Source organism: Heliangelus exortis, chromosome 2 (genome assembly GCF_036169615.1).
Source record: "Heliangelus exortis chromosome 2, bHelExo1.hap1, whole genome shotgun sequence".
NCBI lineage: Eukaryota > Metazoa > Chordata > Aves > Apodiformes > Trochilidae > Heliangelus > Heliangelus exortis.
This window is the reverse complement of record NC_092423.1, coordinates 62,459,750-62,482,463: the sequence shown is the minus strand read 5'-3', so window position 1 is coordinate 62,482,463 and position 22,714 is coordinate 62,459,750. Positions and strand designations below refer to the sequence as shown.

General features: G+C 37.5%; 1 protein-coding gene across 1 annotated transcript in view; it reads left to right on the top strand.

The window, feature by feature from the left end:
* Positions 1-22,215, top strand: part of DTNBP1 (dystrobrevin binding protein 1) — a 68,385-nt gene extending 46,170 nt beyond the window's left edge. Inside the window, exons 8-10 of the mRNA XM_071736387.1 lie at positions 17,184-17,339; positions 19,249-19,392; positions 21,305-22,215. Coding sequence (XP_071592488.1) covers positions 17,184-17,339; positions 19,249-19,392; positions 21,305-21,552 — 548 coding nt within the window. The 3' untranslated portion in view covers positions 21,553-22,215. The remainder of the gene's footprint in view (positions 1-17,183; positions 17,340-19,248; positions 19,393-21,304) is intronic.
* Positions 22,216-22,714: the final 499 nt, after the last annotated feature.

The window sequence follows — 22,714 nt, the reverse complement described above, 5'->3', positions numbered from 1 at the left end:
TATTGGACAAGTATTTTGTTTCTCTTAGGAGTCTTACACTTCAGGAGGCTCCAAGTTCATACTGACATTTTTTAATTCTGCAAGTTAAAAAGCAGATATACCTACAGAAATATTTTTCATGACTACTTCTTATTATAGCTCTTTTATATTTTATAGTTCAGATACTTCACATTGTTCTTTTGTACTGTTATCTCTTGCCTGGGTGCAATCCAGTCTGCATCACACCTGCAAAGTGAATTACTGCAGGACTTTGTATTTCGTTTCTTTACAGAACTCTCAAAGTGAGCTGAAATTGCTCATCCCCCTGTACTTGGTACTGGTGAGGCTGTACCTTGAGTACTGTGTTGAGTTTTGGGCCTTTCTCTACAAGAAGAACATTGAGGTGCTGGAGCATGTCCAGAGAAGGGCAACCAAGTTGGTGAAGGGTCTAGAGCACAAGTCTTAGGAGGAGCAGAAATGGAGTTTTTTAGCCTGGAGAAAAGGAGACTGAGGGGAGACCCTACTACCTTGAAAGGACGTTGTAGTGAGGTGGGGGTCAGTCTCTTCTCTCAAGCAGAAAGCGATAGAGAACAAGAGGAAATGTCCTCGGGCTGTGTCAGAGGAGGTTTAGGTTTAATATTGGGAAAAATTTGTCACCAAAGGGGTTGTCAGGAGCTGGAACAGGCTGCCCAGAGAAGTGGTGAAGTCATCATCCCTGGAGGTATTTAAAAGATGTGTAGATGTGGTGCTGAGGGACATGGCTTAGTGGTGTACTTGGCAGTGCTAGGTTAATGATCTTAAATTCTTTTCCAACCAGAATAATTCTGTGAAGACCCTGAGTTTCACATTCATCTTCAGGATGAGTGCAGCAGGGGCAGTAAAAGTGCAGATGGCATGTCTTTGTGCTGCCTGATCTGATAAACTTCAACTCTGACCTCCAGATCTCTTCTTGAATGAGGTTAACTCAGTTTCTGGGCTACAACAGTTATTCCCTTTTTTAATATTTTTTTTTCCACCTAGCATTGAAACAAGGACACCATTCATAATGACTGTGTAGTTGAGAGCTAGAGTATTTTGAGAGGCAGGAAGGTAGTGATATTCATTTGCTGTATCACCTCAGTGACTCAGTGGATCTTATACTTCCAATAATGTAGTTTGACTAATTGACTGCTACCTTTCTCTGAAATCTGTAATGTCTGTTCCTATAGGGGAATAAGGTGAAGGGCAAAACCTGTCAGCTACCTAGGAATTTTGAAGAATATTTAAAACAAAATTAATTGTGAAATGTCCTACATGGAAGTCTTATTTCAAATGTAAGCAGAACTCGCTATCCTCCTGAATCTGATCACAAGAGGTATTTCCAAATTAGGGGATCATGAGGTGTTATCCATACTATTGTAGGCTTGTTCATTTTTAAACAGATATTTTACCTCCAGGTTTAAGAATGGCATTTCCTAGTTTCATTTTTCCATACATTACTATATGAGCATGCTTATAAAATGCAGTCTCTAGCAGGCTTTTTTCTGATATTTTTTTCCCCTACGCTGAGGATCATCATTCAATTGAAAAAGCAGGCCATAAATCTTTAGTATTTGCTGATATGATTACAGTTTTCACCTAAAAAAATGGATTGTAATGCAAGTATATAATTTCTGACCTATTTTGAATGATAAGTGGAAACTGCTGCCTTGTAAACTTCCTCAGCAAAATGCAATTCATTCTAACCCTCTAATATTTATGGTGTTCATTTGTGAAATTATTTGCAATACATTGGGTACAATGCATTTGTGCTTAAGTCTGCACTTATACATCTATCTTTATTAAAATTGACTTAGGGGGTTTTCATAAAAATAAACTAGTGAAATAAATGTATAAATATATTATTTAAAACGTACTAAAGATGTAAAAAATCCCTTGTTCTGAATATATACAGACAAACTAGCATTTTACAAGGACCTGGTAGTTTGGATTTTTGAGTGAAAGAAAGGAACTGATTAGTGCTTCATAAAAAACCTATAATCTTGTATGATATGGTTGGCTGTGAAGAACTTACCACTTTCTTGAATAATGCTCTAAATTTACCAATTTTATTTTGAAAATATAGTTTTGATGTATTACCAAGACTTAGTGCTTTTTCTCTTCCTTCTGGACAAGAATTTCAGTGCTTTATTGTTAGATTTGTCTCTGTGTGATGCAACCAGTGTTTGATGTTCATACTGTATTTACTGCATATATAAGCACATGTATTGTCAAGGGAACTGGTTTAATAAATAAGATATGCATGAAAGAGCTTGAAATAGTTTGAAAGGAATAATATCAGCAAGTATATTTCAAAATAGGAGGCTTTTTACCAAGCATGTACAGTTTTTAAAGAGCATAAAATTATAATAATGATGTTACGTTGATTCCTTATGCATGCTTCAGTTCTTGTTAGATTTACATAGTCACTATTATGAATAGATTTAATAGTTTATAAGAGAATCTCAATAGGTTGAAGTTCAACACTTGCTGAACACCTTGTTATATCATTCTTTGAATCCTGGAGTGAAAATACTTGCACTAATAGAACAGGAATGCCCCCCCCCCCCAAGTATTTCTTGGTGGATTCCCACCCTCACATCAGGTCATGTTTATAATGTCCAGTATACTCAGGAACCAATATTGAGGGTGATTGCTGTACCGTATGCTCTTCCTGCTGTGTTTCTCATGGAAGAACTCATAGCTGTGGTGATCTTCGTGTTCCAAAGGTCTGTTGTTAGGCAAGACCCAGGACAGATCATATTGTTGCTTTGATAGTCTTGTCAGGAGTTTGTTCTTTAACTGCCCTTCACTATCCCATCTTGCTTATCTTACTCGTGTTTTGAAAGGCATCCCAAAGTTTGGGTATCAAATATTTAGATCCCATAATATTATTTGTAACCCTCTTCCTTCAGATTTAATCTTTTAGTTAAAAAATACGTTTTAGTCTTCATGACCAGGAACTAAGTTTTCCCTCTGTGAAGGCAGTGAAATCTATTGCAGTGTCATCTACTGGAGTCTACAGCAGCAGCTAAGAGGTGACTTCCATCCCTCTTGAAAGCTTAAATTCCATAAACTTCATAATTTTATTTCTATGTTAGTGTTAAACAAAAATACTGTCAGTAGCTGTAAAAAGAAGGGAATAAATCTCTTTGCCCATGGAAATTGGATGCTGTTGGAGCTGACAAAGCAGATGTATGATGACGGGAAGAAAGAGAAGGAAACAGGGCAGATGTAATGGTGGCCTGAAGGCATTGTTTTCCCACTGTCATGCCAAATGTGTTATGAACAAATAATTCATATTTAATAAAGGCCATATTGTGTTCTAATGATACCCTTCTCTAAAAGTAGTGGGTGTTCAGCTTCTGTGAGGCACATTATGCAAGCTTAGATATGAAACTGAGGAAAAATTGGCCACTGAGTCAAGTGAGTACACCTCTGTTCCCAGTTTATCTCAGTGCTTTAAAACTCAGCAGTTCTTTCTTTTCCAGAATCACTGTGCAGTTCTGTTGGGGCTTTTTGAATTGCTACAGCTATGGGTAGCTATACCTCTTGTAAAGTTACAGCATTTGATTGTCATTGCTTTGGAAAATGGCACCTAGTACACAGAGGTGCTGTTCAGGGAAACAGAGTACTAGTTAAGTTATCTAAGCCTTTCAGAAATCAACTGCATGTTTGTACCATGCAGGAAATGTGTATGCATGTTGTGAGATTTAAAGTACTCATGACTAATTACTGCTAAAATAATATAAAAAATGTATAAGGTATATAGATATTAAATATATAAGTATTTAATATTTAAAATTAGATTAGGAGGGCCTTATACATGTTCAGGAACTAAAGAAAAGATTGTAAATCTTGTATCTGTCTTGTATCTATCAAGTATTCTATCTTGTCTAAATCAAGTATTCATCTAAAGATGAAGGTTTTTAAACTGCATACAAATGGTGAAAGTTGATTGGTACTGATGTCAGGGGAATTAATTCTGCATTTTATACTGTATTGTAGCACAGACACAAAGAAGTGCTTGCTGTCCCAAGAGATGGCAGGAGATGTTGAAGATTTGCATGGCATCTATGCACTGGAACAAAACAGGGAGAAAGGATGAGAGAGAGATTTCAAATAGCTACATATATGGAAAGTATTTACCTCATAGGAAGTGTTATTTTACATGTTTTGTAGTCCTAATTATATTTACTTCCCTCTTCAGTCAGCCACCTTCTTTTTTCCCTTCCCCCTTTTGAGTGCTTTTATCAGCTTCCTGAATTTCTTTTATTCACTCTTCACTGTCACTTTGATGTCTATGCATCCTTCAGGTGGGTTTTCTTTGTTTGCCTGAACAAGATACTGTATCCTGGGTGTCATCTGTCAGTTGTTTTTACTATAGTCGTCGGGTTTAGTCATTGATGGTCAGACAGTATGTGTATTCTCTCTCACTTGTAATTGTTCCAACAGTCTCTTGGGTTTTTCTGTCTTGCAGAGTATCTTCAGTGGTGTGTATTTCTTTGGTAACAGATGATTTTAGTACAGTGACTTTGTTCTTGGTGTTTGGTTTCAATATGGCCAAGTCTTCTGTGCCTCTGTTTTAAATTTCTTTCTCCTGGTTAGTATTGTTTTTCTCCTCACAACTTGTTTAATCTCTACCAGACGGGAGAAATAGAGAATAAAGTGCTGTATCTTATTTATAATCTCTGGTCAACAAAGTTGCCAGTTGCCCTTTTCCCTCCACCCCTTTCCCATCTTCATTTCTCTTCCTTAGTGTCTCCTTTCCTTTCATGCTTCTCTCTTGTTTAGTGCTCCACTGATGCATTGGTAACATCACCCATCTGCTCCATCCTCTCTCTAGTTTGCTTTGTGAGCAAACTTTTTGTTATACATGCATTGAGGTGTTGGGCTAAGCAACTGCCCAACACCTGATAAGTCTTTTATTGCTTTAGCAATAATGATTTCTCCTAAGAAGAAGCAAATGTAGAACTATGAACACTAAATAAGAAAAAAATCTCACCTGCTAATTACGCTCTTTGTATGAGAGTAGAGATCACCTAGTTACTTATGTTAACCTGTGAAACTTGCCTAGCTGTATTTAATCCCGATGAATTAGTCTATTAATCACAGTTAATTAAAGTAATCTATTAATCTAAAGGTACCATCTTGCAAATGGGAGAAAGACGTGCTGGGTTTTTTGCACTGTTTTTTTAAACCAGGCTAACGTAATACATGAATGTAGTCACCTAAATCAGTTTGACTGATCTGAATAAGAAAATTTAGAAAGCAATTTACCTGTAGCTGCAAGTTCAACCAGTAGGAGCAGAGATGAACATTATTCTGTTACTTCAAGCCTCATGCTGCTGTTGATGAATTAATGACAAAGCTGCAAAAATTGTTTTGATCTACATCAAAAGTGAGCACAATTGCCATTATGGTGTTATCTGGAGCTGCCAATGTGGTGGCTGTTGGTTTTACACCTGATATCCATTCTGCCCCATCTGCTGGAGGAGAGATGATGGATGATCCTCATTAAAAAAATGAAAGCCAAATAAAATCCAACGGAAAGGTTGAAGAAGGGTTGAAGAAAGGTTTCTTCTTTGGAATTTTTTTGTCTAGCAGTACTGAGACTTTTGTGCTCAGCCACCTCGATGTGGTGTCAATTTGATCTACTACCATAAAGCAGGTTTGTACTTTGAGGGCGTGGTAGTCACCCTCAACTTTGCCAGCACTGATGTACTGCTTTAGTCTGGTTGTCTTTAAAGAATAAGCATGGTAAAAACTTGAATGTCAGCATGGAAATGTGAAAAATACTGATGTGTTGTGATCTGGTAGCTTCCCTTCCTATTAGTAGCAAATACTAGGTACCATACAAAATAGAGAAATTGTGGAAGATGTAAAGCATTGAGACTTTACTCAGGATTAAACAAAACAAAAAAGTAAACCCAGCCACACTCTTCTGTTATAGAGACATGTAATGAAAGTAGGGTTTTGTTTTTTTCCCTATCTGCCTGTGTGATATGAGTTGCTCTTCTAGGTTTGTCCTTAAATGCTTTTTTAAAAAAACAGGCATGGGAAAGTTGCAGAAACTGTTACAAATTAACAGTAAAATTTTGAAAGGGCTTTGACACTATATATAGTGATGACCTTTATTTGCTCTTCAATATTTAAAGTTGCAAGTTTGAACAATTCAAAACAATTCTGTTAGAAAATGGCACACAAATAAGTCAACAAGCCAGTTGGAGCAGATCATTGTTCAAGATGCTTTTTTTTCACTTGAAAAAGATTTCTCAAGCTCATAAGAAAAAAATTTCCTCACAATTGATCTGGCATTTTTGCAAGTTGAGAGTTTTCTCTGGGCTGCATTTTTTGTTAAGGTTTGTTATTTATGAGCTATAACCATTTATTTTTCTCTAAAAAATAAAATCAATAGGCAAGTGGAATGCTTTTGAGTGTATGAAACCTAGATGCACGGAAGAAAACAAAATATTTAATTAAAAATTTAAAACTTGATATCCTTTCTCTAGAACGGACATACTGAAAATTGCCTTACCTTGAATCACAGTTCATGCCCTAACTCAACTCCTTCTCTTTATATAAGCCATTTTGTTTTTTAAAATATAAATATTAACTGAAAAAAACCACACCGATGTGTATTTCTGCACTTATATTAAGATGCTCTGTTTCTTGTTATATAATGCTTTTCCATAATAGAAAACAAGGAATTTTAACTATGAAAATATAATAATATATTTTGAAAATTTTGCTTTTATGTTCAACCACATGGTTCTGTTTGCAGTTTAGTATGATTTTTTATTTCGTTGTCTTTTTCTTAGAAAGACAGCCTGCATAGTTGTGAGTGTCCATTTGGCTAAATTTAAAAGCAACTCATTAATTGATCAACACTTTTGTAAGAAAATATTATAATGTAGTTTTGAAGAGATCTGTTTTACGGTATCATAAAGAGTCTGGAAAAGATGTGTCACTGCTCATATTGCAGATGATCTTAACTAATAAGTAGCACTGTTACATGTTCAATTTTAAAAAGTAATGATGGCATTTGAGAAGAAACAGGTATTTTTTTAAAATAAACTGCTCTGTCATAACTGAATCTCTGTGTATAATGAATATGCAGGACTGCATGTATTCTGAAATTCCTCAGCTAGTAATGCATCCCTAATAGCTCTCTGTTAGCAAATTTCTCCTGTCTTGTATTATTTTGTAGAAATGGTTTGGATGCTGGTTTGTTACAGTCTGTTTGGGACTTCAGATCTTGTTGTCCCAGTCATGTCAGACAGAAGTGTTTACTCACCACTAAGATTTCTAAAGACAGTCTGTAATGTGATTCATTTTGGGACATTCAACTGAGCAGTTTTGAACTGGACTCGATTTGTAATGGTCTTTTTTCTTCTTAGCCCTAAGAATGAAAGAATAAAACACAGCAGAATTAATGAATAGCAATTTTTTTGCTTCTTTTGGAGAAGTTGTCTTGACAGAAATGGAAGAGAAAATAGACCAAGTTGTGAAGAAAAAAATACTTCAAGTATTCTGTGTGGGCTACTGATGCAATTATTTGGTTGTGGTCCTTTGAAAATATTGCTAAATATGAAATTTTGACATTGTAAACAATCCAGGCTGCTACATGAGGATGAGAATGATTTCATTGGCAGCCCTACAGTTCTGTGGATATTTAGGTTTAATTTGTAGAATTTTTCCCCTATTTCTTAAAATAGAAAATTTTAAAAATTAAAAAACAAAAAAACAAAACCCCAAGCAACCAACCAATCAAAACAAAAAGTAAAAAAACCAAACAAAACCCCAAACAAGCAAAAAGTCCAAGCAAACCCCCATGCTTTCTTCTATTTATTGTTTTTGCTGCTACTCCCTGGTCTTTTCGTACTGATTGAGCCCACTCCAAGTAGGTAGCCGTGCATGTTTTACCTTAAGCATCTCATGTGCATCTTTGCACATGGAATCTGGTTTTGTTGGAAGAAAGGATGTGTTTGTTGCTTGTTTAAAGGTTGAAATTCAGTCTCTGTTAAAAGCTCTGTTTAAGTTTTAGTATTGAGTCCCTAAAGCTCTTAACAGAAAACCATTGCTGATAACTGAAATAGATTTTGTGGTTGATTGCAGTAATGTTCATGGGCTCTGTGCTTTCAGAACTTCAGTTTGATGAGTGATTCAGATGAGAGGACTGATTATTTGAAACGGTTGCTAGCATCAAATGCTTCAAGTATAATTTGAATTTGCAAAATGGTCTCCTTCACTATTGAACAGAAATAAAAGTTCTGATGGACACAGAAGTTTCATCATTGTTCCATCTTATTTGCCATGCATTTGTAGACCGTAACTGTTATCAAATGCAGTTTACATAATGCATACTGAATGCCTTACCATGTAAAAGATATGGGATAAAATCAAGTTCTCTTTCAGCTGGTTGCATAATTTTTTTGTGAAAGGTAGGGGTTTTTTTATGTTCTTGATTGAGCAATCTTTTGTAATGGTAACCTAAGCTTTGTAGGAAAGTATGTCTAAAGAAAAAAAAAAGTCCTCTTCAAGTCTAAAATATGTCACTATCTACATAAAGCAATTTGGATTAGATTGAACCCTATGGAGACACTTGAATCCGCAGCTCGTTCCTTTTGGCTCTGAAGCCTGTAGGTTTCTTTGGCAGAGCCTACCCCTCCCTGTGGAGAGGGAGGTATAGATTGCATGTTCAGATCAAAAACTGGGTATTCTGAAAACAATATATGGATTAAAACCCTTGTTTTGTTTTTGTTACTAAAAAAGAAAAGAATTTGTTTGCCTTCAATTTTGTGGTGAGATTTAGTTAAGCAAGGAAGGGCATTAGTCTGCTGGTCTGTGTATCTGAAAATGCTTGCAGTTTGGGTGAAGAACAGTTTGACCAAAACAAGATTTTGGTGTTTGGTCGTGTTCTCAAGGCAAGGACAAGTAAAAGCTGATACCTGCTGACTGATTTGCCATGTTGCAGAACCCGCATCTTCAACGTGTGCACAATGTGTTGTGACAGCAAAACAGTATCTTGTAATTTATTTATGTCTCTACACATGCACATAATTTGATCTAGAAGGCAAATACCTTGGAGCTGTGCAAAGGTTAAGATTATCACCACTCACAGAGCAGCAGAAGCCATTTGCTTTGTCTTTGAGAGCCTTCCAGTTCCAAAGCAAAGGTGGTTATCTTCTCGGAATAGAAAATAGTAATTAAATTGTTTGATAGATCAGTTTGTACTCAGATGATGGGATGTTATTAGTCTTATTTGGGAGTTTCATGGACTTCCATAGACCTGAAATAGAATACTGTAATGCTGTGGTTTCTATTTTAAGTACTTTGGGTTTAGATTCATTGTTGATTAGCTTTTCTAGTTGAAAATGAGTATTTTGAAGGAAGACAAAAATCAGTAATTGGAGAGTGTATGCATTAAATACAGCTTTTCATGAGACTAGTGCTGAGTCATTTGAACTGTTTGCAAGTATGATTTATATAAAGGGATTTTCTATTGTGGGTGGCTAGATTTTAAAGCTGGATTGTCTTCACAAATAAAACTACATGTACTGAAGATGTGTGACATTTTCAGGTTCATTTATTGTGAAAATAAATACTTTGCAGCTTACTAGAAGAATTATTGTTCTTACAATATCATACAGGGTGGATTTATAGGGAGGCAGGAAGCAAGCATGTGAGGTCAGGTGCTTGTCACAGTGCTTATTTTCAACTTACTTTCTGTGCTAGGGAGGTTCAGCTTAATGTTATCCTTCCCTTACCACCTTTTTTTCTCTTTCAGTTTTATAGAAATCTGATGAAAGGATGAATGTGGGAATTACACCCTCTTCCTAGCAGGCTTTGTCCTGTGCAAATTGAGAATGATCCCAGTGAAGTCACATTACTAAATTCAGTCTTCTAAAAAGACAGATATTGTCACTCACTGTTCTTGGGACTCTAAATGCAACGGAACCAGGAAAGTGGTGAATCGTAGATTTGTTAACCCAGAAGTAGTCATTTATGTCCTTGGAGGAAAGAATTTCCCCCTAAAGCTTTTGCTGTAACATTACCAGCCTTTGCACGACGTGCATTTGCACATCCGAAGGTAGGAAAATGTGTGAGAAAAAAAACCTTTTGTGCTGTAGAACAGTATATTCATGATGATTTTCATTATGGTTAAAACCAATTAAAACAATTCTAAAATTGCTCCTGATTGCCACATTTGCAGGCATGAAAATTCGTCAATAAGTAGGCAAACATACTCAGGTCTCAGGATGTTTTTTTTAATGAGAAATAAAATGGTCAAAAACACTCTTACTGTTTCTGAACCACAGCAGAGCCAATTCTCAAAGAGGAGTCCATAACACAGCTGCAGGCAGCCACCCTGCAGAGTCCTCAGCCTGGTGAATATTTAAGCTTGCAAAGAATAGAGGAAGGAGAAAGCAATCTAAAGAATATAATGTGGCATATAGCTGCTTTGTAGGATGTTCTGTTTGTTTTGTTGCAAAAAGTAAATTTGGGCAAGGCAGGATTTAAGTTGTTGTGTGTAACTTCAGATGCCCAAGGCTTGCCCCTGAATTTATTCCAATGTGGAATGTATTAACTGTTTAAAAATTCGAACAAGCCCAAACTGAGTGCATTCTTTCCATGGATAGGGTGTATTCTCATCTGGAGAAGCAAGAAGAGGTCTTGTCATACTTCACAGCACTCTAAAAAGTGTGAGAGAGCTGAAGAAAACTGTGAAAGTACAATAAATGTAATAATTTTTGGGTTAACTGGACTAAAAGATACTAATTTTCTCAAGTTCTAAATATCTTTTCATACACTGTGAGGTATAAAGTTTGTGTGATTTTTTTTCTTTCTTTCTTTTTTTTATCCTAAGATGTATTTACATTTTTAGAACCTGATTTACTGTTTGGTGCAGCATATTTTTAGTGCCTCTTAATTATGATGATTTCCTGGTAGCCAAATAAAGTTCAGAGTTGAGTGGAAGCCTCTTCCCAAGCTGTTTCCTGTCAAGTTGGGCTGAGACTGCTTCTTCCTCCAGGTGCTGCTTTAGTAACCGGAGTCGGGTGATTATTTTCAGTGGTTTATTCTGATAATTATTTAAGCTTATCCTGTGTTTTTCAAAGTTCTCAGGTAACCAGTTTGTTTAGGGGGAATTTCCAAGATAAGATGACTTGTTGAAACCACTAATTGGGCAGCTTCATATATAATTTCTCTGCACAGGTAAAATCTCTGCTTTTCCTCTTGACTAGGTTATTTCTGGGGTAATCAGTTTTCATATTCTGATGCAATTTATAAAAATGTTGGTTAGAAATTATCAAATAATATATATAGTAATTTTAAGGACTTAATTAAAATAAGAAATATTTCAGTGAAATAATTTTTATAGTCTTAATCTTAGTAAAATATTTTTTCATTAAAATGAAGTCTTTCAAGAGTCATTGGACAATAGAGCTCATTTGAAAGGATATGTATTTTTTTTTCCAACAGCACTTTTCTTTCTGTCACTGAGGTCCAGTGAAAACCTGACTTCATATTCCAGTGAATCAGGACTTAATTTTTTGTTGCAATCATCTTACTATACCTGTGGTTTAAAAAAATTACTTTGTAAACTTTGTAAAGAGAGTGTTAAGTCAGAGTTTAAAAACAACTAAATCTTGTACTTTTCACTTGTTTTCACTCTTATTTGGAAGAAGGATGCTCTGCTTAATTTACATAGTTTTTAATGATTTAATTTTTTTTTTAAGTTTTGCCAAAATAGTCTCTCCCCACTTGTCAGCAAAGTACAGTGCCAAGTGTGCTCTGGTGCTTCCTCCCTCATATTATCAAAGTGTATTCTAAATCTTGTCAAGAATAATTTAAACATTTTTGAGAAGAACTGCATTCTTTGAAACGCTCCCTGCTGCCTTGTCTTGCTTTGATATATTTACTGAGAAGGGTATATAATGAGGCAGCTGCAGGTATAAGTTTCTAAGTTATAATGCACTTGAAAACTTACCTGTCTGTCTCTTTTCCATTGTCTGTTTTTATGGTTTTCTTGTTCTGATTTTTAAGGCATTCAGTTGTTTAGTGATTGTTGTTTAGCTTACTAATAGGTTTTGACAGTCTCACACAATATTCTTGTGGCTGAATTGTGCTGTTACAGTCTGGATGGATGGGCTACAAGATGGATAAATAACTGGTGAGGTTGGAGGGCAGTGGTTAATGGGTCACAGCCCAGCTGGGGGCAGGAAGAAGCAGCAGGCTGGTCTGCCCTAGGGGAGGTGATGTAGGGCACTCTCACTGAGTTTGCAGATGACACCAAACCTGGGGGGCTCCAGCAATATGCTGAGGTCAGGGCTGCCATCCAGAGGGAGCTGGAGAGGCTGGAGGAGTGAGCTGATGGAAACCTTTAGAAGCTCAACTGGGCCAAAGGGAAAGGCCTGTGCCCAGGCAGGAGGAGCCCCTGAAGCAGAGAACATCTGGAACCTGACCAGGGCACAGCCCCGAGGAAAGGCCCTGGGGGTGCCGTGGGCAATGAGCTGGGCAAGAGCCAGCATTTTGCCAGGCATCAGGGGAGGCCACAGCATCCTGAGCTGTATGAAGAGGCACACAGGCAGGAAATCAAGGGAAGGGATTATCTTCCCTTTCTCAGCATGTCTACCTGCTGTGTCCACTGTTGGACACCCCAGAACAGGAGGAACACCAAAAAAAACCTGGACTGATTTCAATGAAGGGCTGCTTGTGATGTCTTTAGTCTTCCTTGAGAATAATTGCATAAGTTTTATGGTCTGGTTGAATGAATTTAGAAAAAACATGAACTTCAGTGTGGGGAGGAGAGGGGCACTTAGTCTATGCATCTATTTATTTATTGCTCTGTGTCTTTCCCTGTTTAGAGGATTCTAGTTCACATGAGAACTATAAAGTAACATAAATTAATAGAAGAAAAGTAAATTGATTGTGTGACAGTATGAAAGCACCAAAAAAACCCACCTATTTGGTCAACTTGACATCTTTTGACATTAGGTGTAAGGGATATGTAAGCAGTCTCAACATCAGTGTTCTGAGGTTTTTTGAAGTGATTTTTCTAATTAGTTTTTTTTTAGCCATACTTATTCAGGAAATCTATTGTGTATAACTGGAAGATGTTGTAGATTAAAGTATAAAATGGTCATTTAGCTTGTTGGTTGGATAAAAACTTCATCTGCTGCAGCATAATTTTAATTTGAGGGAAGTGTCAGTCAGACATATGACTGATACCAAAAGAAGGACTCCTTAATATTTAAGGCATATGATTATAAGCTATTGTAATTTGTCCATATGGAGTTTGGGTTCTTTTAGTGTCTGGTGGAAAGACTTGAGATATGGGAGGCAACTATTGCCAGAAATACAGTTCATTTGTCAATAAAAATATTTTATAACAATTAAGAAATTATCTGTCTTGAGGTTATGGCTTTAATAAATTTATCTTGTAATAGGAGCACAGTGTATGGTTAGCACAGATTGTGGCTGCAGAAAGAGAAATGTAAATTGAGATCTGAGAACATGGATACCAGATAATGACACTGTACTCCTAGTCTTGTCTTGATTTCAAAGTCTCACCATCACAGGCCTATGGTGATTCTTTTTCCCAGAAAAAAAAAAATAATAAAAGGCTGATAGAGGGGAAATGCTTATAGGGAAAGTCGATGCATTGAGGACTACACTCTGGGCACTGATTTTTTTATTTATTATTTTTCACTGACCTTTTTAGGGCACAGGGCAGTGCATTTAATGACTGGAATTAGCTGGTAGAGCTTTCCAGGTCCCATTAGGTGATCCAGATGGGATCCACAGAGGCAGAAGCAGGAGAAGCAGCTCAAGTCCAGGAGTCATGCACTGGAATTTCCTGATAAATCCTCCCCTGGGTAGAGGAGGTGAGGGCAGAGAGCTTCTCGGTCAGGGTGCACACACCCAGAGGCTGCTCCAGGGTAGAACTGTGTCCAAGCTCCAGTGCCACAGGCAGCTGTAAGAGGTCCAAATATGGGCAGCTTGCAAGGAGGCAAAGCCAGGCAGGGAGCAAGGTTCAGCTGTGCTGTGTGGAGAAAATGAGGTTTGGTAGCTAAGGGAAGTTGGGATGCAGAGCACTGCCTCTGCTTGGGCTTTGGAAGAGGCAGGATGCAGGGAGGTGAACTCTGGGTTGGCCGTGGGGCTGTTCCTGGGAAGGGTGCAGAAGGCTGTATGTCAGCACCTGAGTTTGCAGTTTTTAAGAAATATTTTGCCTACTTTTAGATCTGTCCTCCTGACAGCCATTGCTGGGGTAGGCTTGAAGTTGCTTTTTATTTGGGTTATCGTGGCAGCTTCTCTAATCTGCATCTAATTGTGAATTAGGATTTTCTGTGTAGTCGGTAGGGTTTTTTCCTTTTTTTTTTTTCTTCTTCTTCTTTTTCCTTTTTTTTTTTTTTTTTTTTTTTTCATGCACAGCAGCATGATTGAGAAGTAAGTGCAGTTACTTGTAGAAGGTATATTTTTATGGTGAAAGGAAAAATGCAGCAGTATTCTAAGCATGCCAGGTCTCAGTGGGAATTTCTCCTGGGAAATATTTGTATGTGGGCATGAACAGTGTATGATGGTATATGGTTGATACTTCTGTCTGTCTTAGAACTCCTATGGTGCTGTCTCTATTTCAGTGTTTCATTAGCATGTAAAACTACACTGGGGTTCTGGAAAACATAATTCTGAATAGCTTTGTAAAAGAAACAGTGTGCCTGCTTTTCTCTTGTTTCAGGTTTGAACATGAGCTTCATCTAGCCATCTAGATTCTCTTAGCATCTTAGCATCTCAGCATTTCTGACAATAAAAGAAACCCCAAATGTGGAAGTTTGGGTCTGCTTAGCCAAGCAACTTTTACTGTACCTGGCAGAGCATGAAATGATGCAGTAAGGTGCTTGATGTTGACTCTCTGCAGCTGACTTTAGAGAACAAGCCTATGACAACTCTTTAGGTAGTGCTTTTTGAGTTTCTTTAGAACATGTCAGCACAGCTGGCAGCTGCTACCATTTAGCTTTGGCCAGTTACAGTTTCAGTAGTTAACGCGATGTTTTAGGAAAAAAAAAAAAAAAGTAAAAAAAGAAAAAAAGTGTGAGAGTACTGCTAAGAAAAAATTTGTATCAGTCTCATATGTTATTTGGATGCTGCCTGTGTTCTGGGGTTAAAAATATCCTGAAGTACCAATATACAGTGCAAAACTGTCAGAATATATTATGAGAAATACAGGAAATTTCTCTTGGCAGTGAGAGCCACTGGCTTTTATTATTACAATTCAGTAGCATTTCTACATCATGCACAATGTTATTTTTAATTGCCTATCATACAGGATTGGAGTAAGAGTTGCTTCAAGGAATATAAGAGTTATTGTACTCTACAGTGTAATTGATAATATAAAAGAGTTTACTTAAATTCTTTCCTTATATTGATATTTTACATCTGAAGTCTTCTTTAAGAAAAAGATTTCAGTTTATTTGCTGATGTTTTCATGGATATTTGGTATGTCAATCCAGTTTTATGGCTCCTCTTGGCAACTGTCACAGCTCAGTGGCTTCTGTATGTGATCTCTGACCCTAATGCAGTTAACAGAGTGATTACTGCTCTCTGATGTTTTTGCCTGGTTTAGTAAAACTCGTTTTGCATTTGGATAATAATCTTCATAATAGTAAATGCTTTTAATGAATTTTCTTATTAAAATAGTACTAAATTTTTAACTAAATATCATACTCAATAATGCAACTAAAATATCATTAACATATGATTTTCTCTGAAAGACTGACATGATGCTTGTCCTAGAAAACCTCGCATACTTTCAGCATTTATCTGTATAGATACCATATTCTAGCTCTGCCTGTCTGTTGTGTGTAAACTTGGAATTTTTTTACCCAACAGTTGCAGCTTCTCTTCATGGGTAGAACAATTCCAGACCACCAGCTCTTCTCACTGCCCCCATCCTTTCCATCAGCATCTAAGCTAGCAATTCTATTTTTTTTTTTTTAATTGTAAGCAGAGGACTCATGAGACTGGTTTAGAAAAATTGACAGAGAACTCTGAGAGGAAGGATTCTAGTTTATATATTCACCCTAAAAAAACATTTTTTTCTAAAGCATATTCTAATAGTGGTCTGGCTAGTGTTAGTACTTCAATAACTACCACATAGAGGGTTTGTTGTGTGTGCGGGGGTTGTTGTTCATTTGGCTGGTTGTTTTTTTGTTTTGTTTTTGTTTGATTGATTTTGTTTGGTTTGGGTTTTTTTAATTTTTTTGGGGGGGTTTTGTTTGTTGGCTATGTGTATGGTTGGAGTCTGTGATCTCAGAGGTCCTTTTCAACCACGACTATTCTGTGATTCTGGAAGATGTTGCTCCTCACTAAACAGCACAATGCTCTTCATTTTACATCCTCTGGCCAATCAGCAATGCCTGTAGAGCAAAACAGGAGGGAAGGAGCCCTTCCAGCAATACTCAGTCTGATTAAGTGTAAGAGAGAAGAGCAACTGCCAGAGACCAAACATAGATATCTATAAGCAAATTCACATGCATGCTATACAAGCTGCCCGTTTCTGCTTGGTGTCATACCAGTAATTCATGGAAGTTGGCTCTGTTTTCCTGGTGTCAGTGTCATCATCTTCTGGCACGTTCTTTGCTGCTGCAGATACAGAGAAGACCCTGTATATTGATTTTATTGACTGTGTGATGGTGTCATTGCAAATAGTAGTTTACCTGCCTTCTGCCCACTCAGGCTGCCTTCACGGCTTCTGTGGATGTGTAGCTGCACTACCTGTAGGATGTTATTCAAAGTATTACTTTTTTTGTGTGCACTAGGTTTGTACAGTAGCAGAACCATCATTATTTGATAACGTTTTTTGGCAGAATTTTGCAGTCCCAGTTACTGATGGACAGCGCTTTAGGGTCTTGTTGTTTATACAGTTCAAGAAATCTTTGTCTTGCCTCAAGATAAATAATTGACATCATATTAATGTCAAGGTCATGCTGACTAATACAGTATGCTTATCCTGTCAATTTAAAAATACAGTTGCAAAGCACAGAAGCCCTCTTTCATATAACAGCTTGTGTTAACAGCCTCCAATAACAGCCTGTCAGTGTTGAACCAGTTCAGTACCTGTTAAATTCTGAGAGCTGGGGATAGATACATACAATATTTTACTTTTTTCTTTGTTTTATGCTCAGCTGAGCTAGATGCTGAACATGCACAGAAGGTTTTGGATATGGAGCATGCCCAACAGATGAAGCTAAAGGAACGTCAGAAGTTCTTTGAAGAAGCCTTCCAGCAGGACATGGAGCAATACCTTTCTACAGGATACTTGCAGATAACAGAGAGGCGAGGCAAGTTTTAAAATACTTTTGTAATCACAAACTCACAACTTGGGGAACATCATTGAGGGCTCTGCATCAGCAGCGGTTTTAATGCTTATAGGTGAAACAATGCAGTGTCTCAATTCTTCCTCAGTGGAACTGAAATTTTAGATAAGCTGCTTAAACAAACTTTGGGTTCCAGGAGAGTTAGATACCTTAGAAAATCAGTCAGACTCTCTGCTTGTTGTCTGAGGAAATGCAGAGTACTGAAGTATACCTGGAACCGTGTTTTTCTCTGCAGCTGCAGAGTGCATCCAGATCTGTTCACGTTGTGGCCACTTCTGTCCACTGGAGCTCCAGAGCCTGGGTTTGTGACCTGACAGGAGGTGCCTCAGCAAAGTGCAGGCAAAAGTTCAGTGTTGTATTTCAAAATAGTTCCCAGGTGATTGCTGTTTCCATTGTCTACGTAACATACATAGAGCACGTGCTTAGGACATAGGAGATGAGGTTAAACTCTGTTCCTTATTACGAGCTGACTCAAGTCTGGCATCTCCTTAAGAAGGCCCCAGACTACAGTCACGTCTGTGTAGGAGGTATCCATCTGTTGGGCCAAACCTGAGGGTCTGTAGGGCCAGAAAGAAAGCAGGTGGGAGGTTACAAAACTCATGTAGCAGGGGAAAATGTAGATTCTGTCCCTGCTCCAAGATCAGTTCTGGTATCTTTTGTGATCTTGGAGCAGGGAATACAGTCCAAGGTTTCAATTTCTCTGCATGAGTGCTATAAATACTCATCTGCAGGATACTGTAGATTGGTTGCTAGAACAGACTTCTGAAAAGTGGGATATGGAAGTTTTAAATTCCTTTGGTGTGGGAAGGAACTGAGTTAAGGCTCCTACTTTTATTTATATGTTTGTGTGTGTGATCGTGCATATATATATATATATATATATGTATATATATGCCACTTAGGCTATAAGTGGGCATGATCACTGGCTAATTAGTACTGGATGCATGGCTGTTAGAAGATTAGAATATCAAACTTTCTGAACTTCAGCTTTGCAGTATAATGCAGAACCCATGGTATATCAAAGAAGCTTTTTTAATGAAAGATTTGATCCTACAGCTATAGTATATTTTGGGAAAAAATCAGTTGACAAATGATAGGATTTAATCTCAGTTCACGTATGAAGACTTTTAATAGAGTAATTATTAAATTTAGATAAACCATTAAGCTGTTTATTCTGATAGTTGATGTTGCACATAGTAACCAGACTTAGGAATTTGAGTACCCCTGAACTTACTTGTTCTCTTCATATGCCTTATTGTTCAAGGAAGAAGGTGCTCATCCAAGTATTTAATTCCCTTGTGAATTGTCAGTATATTGACAATAAGAAGTACTTTGCTTGAGTAATTAATAAGATGAAATCCACTGAGAGAAGGCTCAGGATGGAAGCCTACTGTCATTTATTAGACTGATGGATTGACTGAGGAAGAAAAATGGCTGCTCTCTCTTAACATTGATCCTTATTTCTGAATTTTCATGTACCTCTGTGTACTGATGTTTAATGATTGCTTGTTTTTTCTCTAAAAAGACGACTTCTAGTTGAGAGGATTGGAGTGTTACAGAATGGAAACTTTGTCCCTGAGCTCCATCCTAGCATATTTCTGACATTGCTCTTGCTACAAATGTTGCTGCTAAAGATGTTTTGTTTTGCAAAAAAGTAATAGATGTTAGTTTGACAGCAAAGATTGCACAGAGTACTCTTGGACTAGGGCCGAGATTGCTGCTGAGCAGCTCCCGTGAGTTGCTCTCCTTCTGTATCTGATTCATTTGTTACTGATGCACACACAGTGGTAGCAGCAGCTGCTGAAGCCTCTCTCTAGGTATTGGTGCCATGCAGCTGACAGTCTGTTTGCTCACTGTGCTGTTTCTCCTGCAGAACCAATTGGCAGTATGTCTTCCATGGAGGTGAACGTGGACATGCTGGAACAGATGGACCTAATGGACATGTCTGACCAAGAGGCACTCGATGTCTTTCTGAACTCAGGAGGAGAAGACAATAATCTGCTTTCTCCCATGCTGGGTATGATACTAGTAATGAGATGAAGCAGTGAATCTCTGGAAGTGCTCTAATCTGTAATGGCTGATGGTATCTCATAAAACACTATACTTTACCTGGATTGAATATTTTTCATTAGTGGTTTACAGAGCATTAACATTTAGTTGCATTACTGAGAGCTTCCTGCAAAACTGCTCTGTGTTTCTGGACTGTCTCCTTTTTCAGCTAGGTACTACAGCCTCACACTTCATTTGTCACAGCATGGATAAGTGATATGTTACTGTTTTTAAGGTGCATTTTTCTTGATGTAAGGTTAAGAGAGGACATTTTAACAAATATCAAACAAAAAGTTTGTGGTAGTTTTATTTTAAGACTGCTTTCTTAGAATTTGTTCAGAAATTGGCATTTTGAAGTTTTATAATGCAAGAATTTCAGTGGGAGATATCAGAGACATGGTTCAGCACAGCAGTTCATATATCTAAAACCTGACAATATTCTTGTCAGGCTGAATAGTGATTCTGATACTGTAGCTCTTTCACGTAGCCTTCTTACTGCTGGTAATGTTAAATTGGATCAAATTACTCTTAATCCAAATTTTTGTTTACATGTTGTAAGGAACAAAACCAGATTTATGTTTTGCAAGCTGCAGCATGATGAGGGATCCGCTTTAAGCAGGGAATTAGTAATATTGGATGCTTTATCCACCAGGGAATTGTGCTTTCTTAATTAAAAACTTGGTTTAGTACTAAAATGCCTTTTCCCAAACGTGTCAAAAATCACTTCTCTTGGGGGAGATGGTGAGGCTCCTTTAAATGTAATTAGATTTCTTTGAAAATACAAGTTGAAGTATTTTTTTATGAAAGTACTTTTTAAAAAAAAAAAAAAAGGAGGTTGAAATATTTTTATAGAAGTAGTTACAGTGATTAAACAGTATACCTTAAATCCTAACCTATATTTTGGATTTTTTTGAGAAAAATGTTAATAATATCCAGGAGTAATTTTTTTTCCCCTCTCTGGAGAAGGTGATTGTTACCTGCTGTGAACATGAAAAGCATAGGAAAGTAGTCACAGCACGCTTGACTACTAAAGGTTTTCCTGTTTTATTACAAAAACTTAATTCAGATGGCTGGTTTTGGGTAGGCATCCAAGTCCTGTGATGACAGCCGATGATTGTTTGAGCATGCAAGTAATCACAAAGTTTAGGACTGATTTCCCCTTGCTGGGTCTTTGCCAGGTGTTGGACCAAGAAGCTTTGTGTCTTAACAACAGACAGTGTGCTGGATTACCTAAAGAAGTGTAGAGTAGAAAATACTGGGTGTGGTTATTTTCTCCTTAATAAGTGTAAAACTTAACCAGCCTTTGAAAGAGATATATTAATTATTTTGTGCTGCAATGCAAGTACTACAGTTTGTATGTATGGATATACATTTATTACATATATGCATGTGGACTGTTCTATCATGTACCAGTGCTGCAGTGTTCCAGTACTCACTGTAACCTTAATGCAGAGGTTTGATAAGCTTGCAGCAACTCACCTCTCCCTCTGCAGTTACTCCTCCAGCAGTGTCAGAGTTGTGTTCCTGACCCTCTGTATCAGAAGGGGGTTTTGTGGTTGTTTAAAAGGGGCTTGCACCCTGGTACCAACCCAAAATGTGCAATAATATTCATTCTCAGGAAAATGAGATGGCTTAAAGATAACACTTCACTTTGCTGTCAGGAAAGAGAACTGGTTCGGTCAGGCCAAGATTTTTTCACAGTTTTACTGACCACCAGTAAGTAGAATTTTTTTTTTTTTTTTTGCATGGTATTTTGTAAAAGACGAAAAACAGCTCGAATGCAGCTCATTAACCAACTTTTAGCTCAGTTTATATGTTGACTTCTCAGTTGGCTTCCTGAGGCCCAGCCTGACTTTTGTTGTTGTTTTTCCAACCATAAGGGCCTGACTCCAACACCTACGTGAATGAGATAAGTCTTCAGGTTCCAAGCCAGTCAGAATTACGACAGAAATTGTCTTCACTATCATCCACCTGTACCGACTCTGCCAGCCAAGATGCAAGTGAAGGAGAGTCCCCAGTTGTTCAGTCTGATGAAGAGGAAGTTCAAGTGGACACTGCTCTTGCTGCTGTAGCTGAAAGAAAGGGTGCTTCAGATGTTAGTGATGAAAGTGACTCTCAAACCATTTGAATCTTAAAACCATATCCTTTAAGAATGACTTCTGAATGAATGAACAAGTGAATGAAGAGCTTGCCTGTGTAACAATTTGCTAACCGAGCATTAACAGCCAGATCTTTTTACTTAGTAATGCAGCCTTTTTACAGAATTGCCAGTCACACGGAGGTTGGTTTTTAAAAAAAAAAAAAAAAAATGCCTAAAGCACACACACTTTAACAGTAGTCTTGGGGCTCAGGGGAGCAGTAAAACTGTTGTATATACTATGTATAAGAGAATTAAAGGGGAAAATTACTTTGACCACTAACCTTTAAATGGCTGATTGGAAAGATGTAGACTTGATGTGTAATACTGAACCCAAATTGTTCCTTGCATGTTTTCATCTGCTGCAACTGGAGATTTAGGATACAAACCAAAAAGTTGTTTTCTACTCTTTACTACCTACTGTCTGCCTACTGCCTTTGTCTACTAATGCAGCAGTGTCTACTCTTCTCACACTTCTTATTCAGGACCAACTTAGTTATTATAGGTGTTAAGGAAAAAAAAAAGAAAGAAAAGAAATTGAAAAGGAGGAGAGATGCATATGGAAATGTTACACTCCTCGTGGAGCAGGTATCTTAGCATTGTATAAACTTACTCCTCTTTTGAGATTATAAAATAAAAGTATTTCTATCCCAACCATGTCTTTTACTTGATTACCCAAATATTTACCCATGGCAGTGAACAGAGGAGATTAATTCAGTGATCAGAAAAAAGATGGTTATTTATATTGAGCACCAGTGTAATTTACATTTCCATGGTAACATGTTTGACTACACTGATGCAAGCCAGGAAATTAAGGGATTATACCTGAATGAATTATAAATTAAATGCATACATTTTATAAACCTTAGGCCCTACAGTCATCATCATCATCATCTCACTGCCATTTTTTTTTTTCTGCAGTCATTTCTAACTCCTGTTTCTTGTCAAGTCTCACACTCTGTTTGCAGGGATCTGCTCTCCCTTGTGAAGGCTCCTGGCACCTGCTCTTGATGCACAGAGGAAAGGAATGTAATCAGGAACAGCGTAAGTAAAAGGATAAGCTGTAGATCCTTCCAGGGACCTGCCCTGGTAAGCTACTGGTTGGGAATGAGGCATCTCCTGCTGCTTGCCAGCTGGGAAGTGGCCTGTTCCC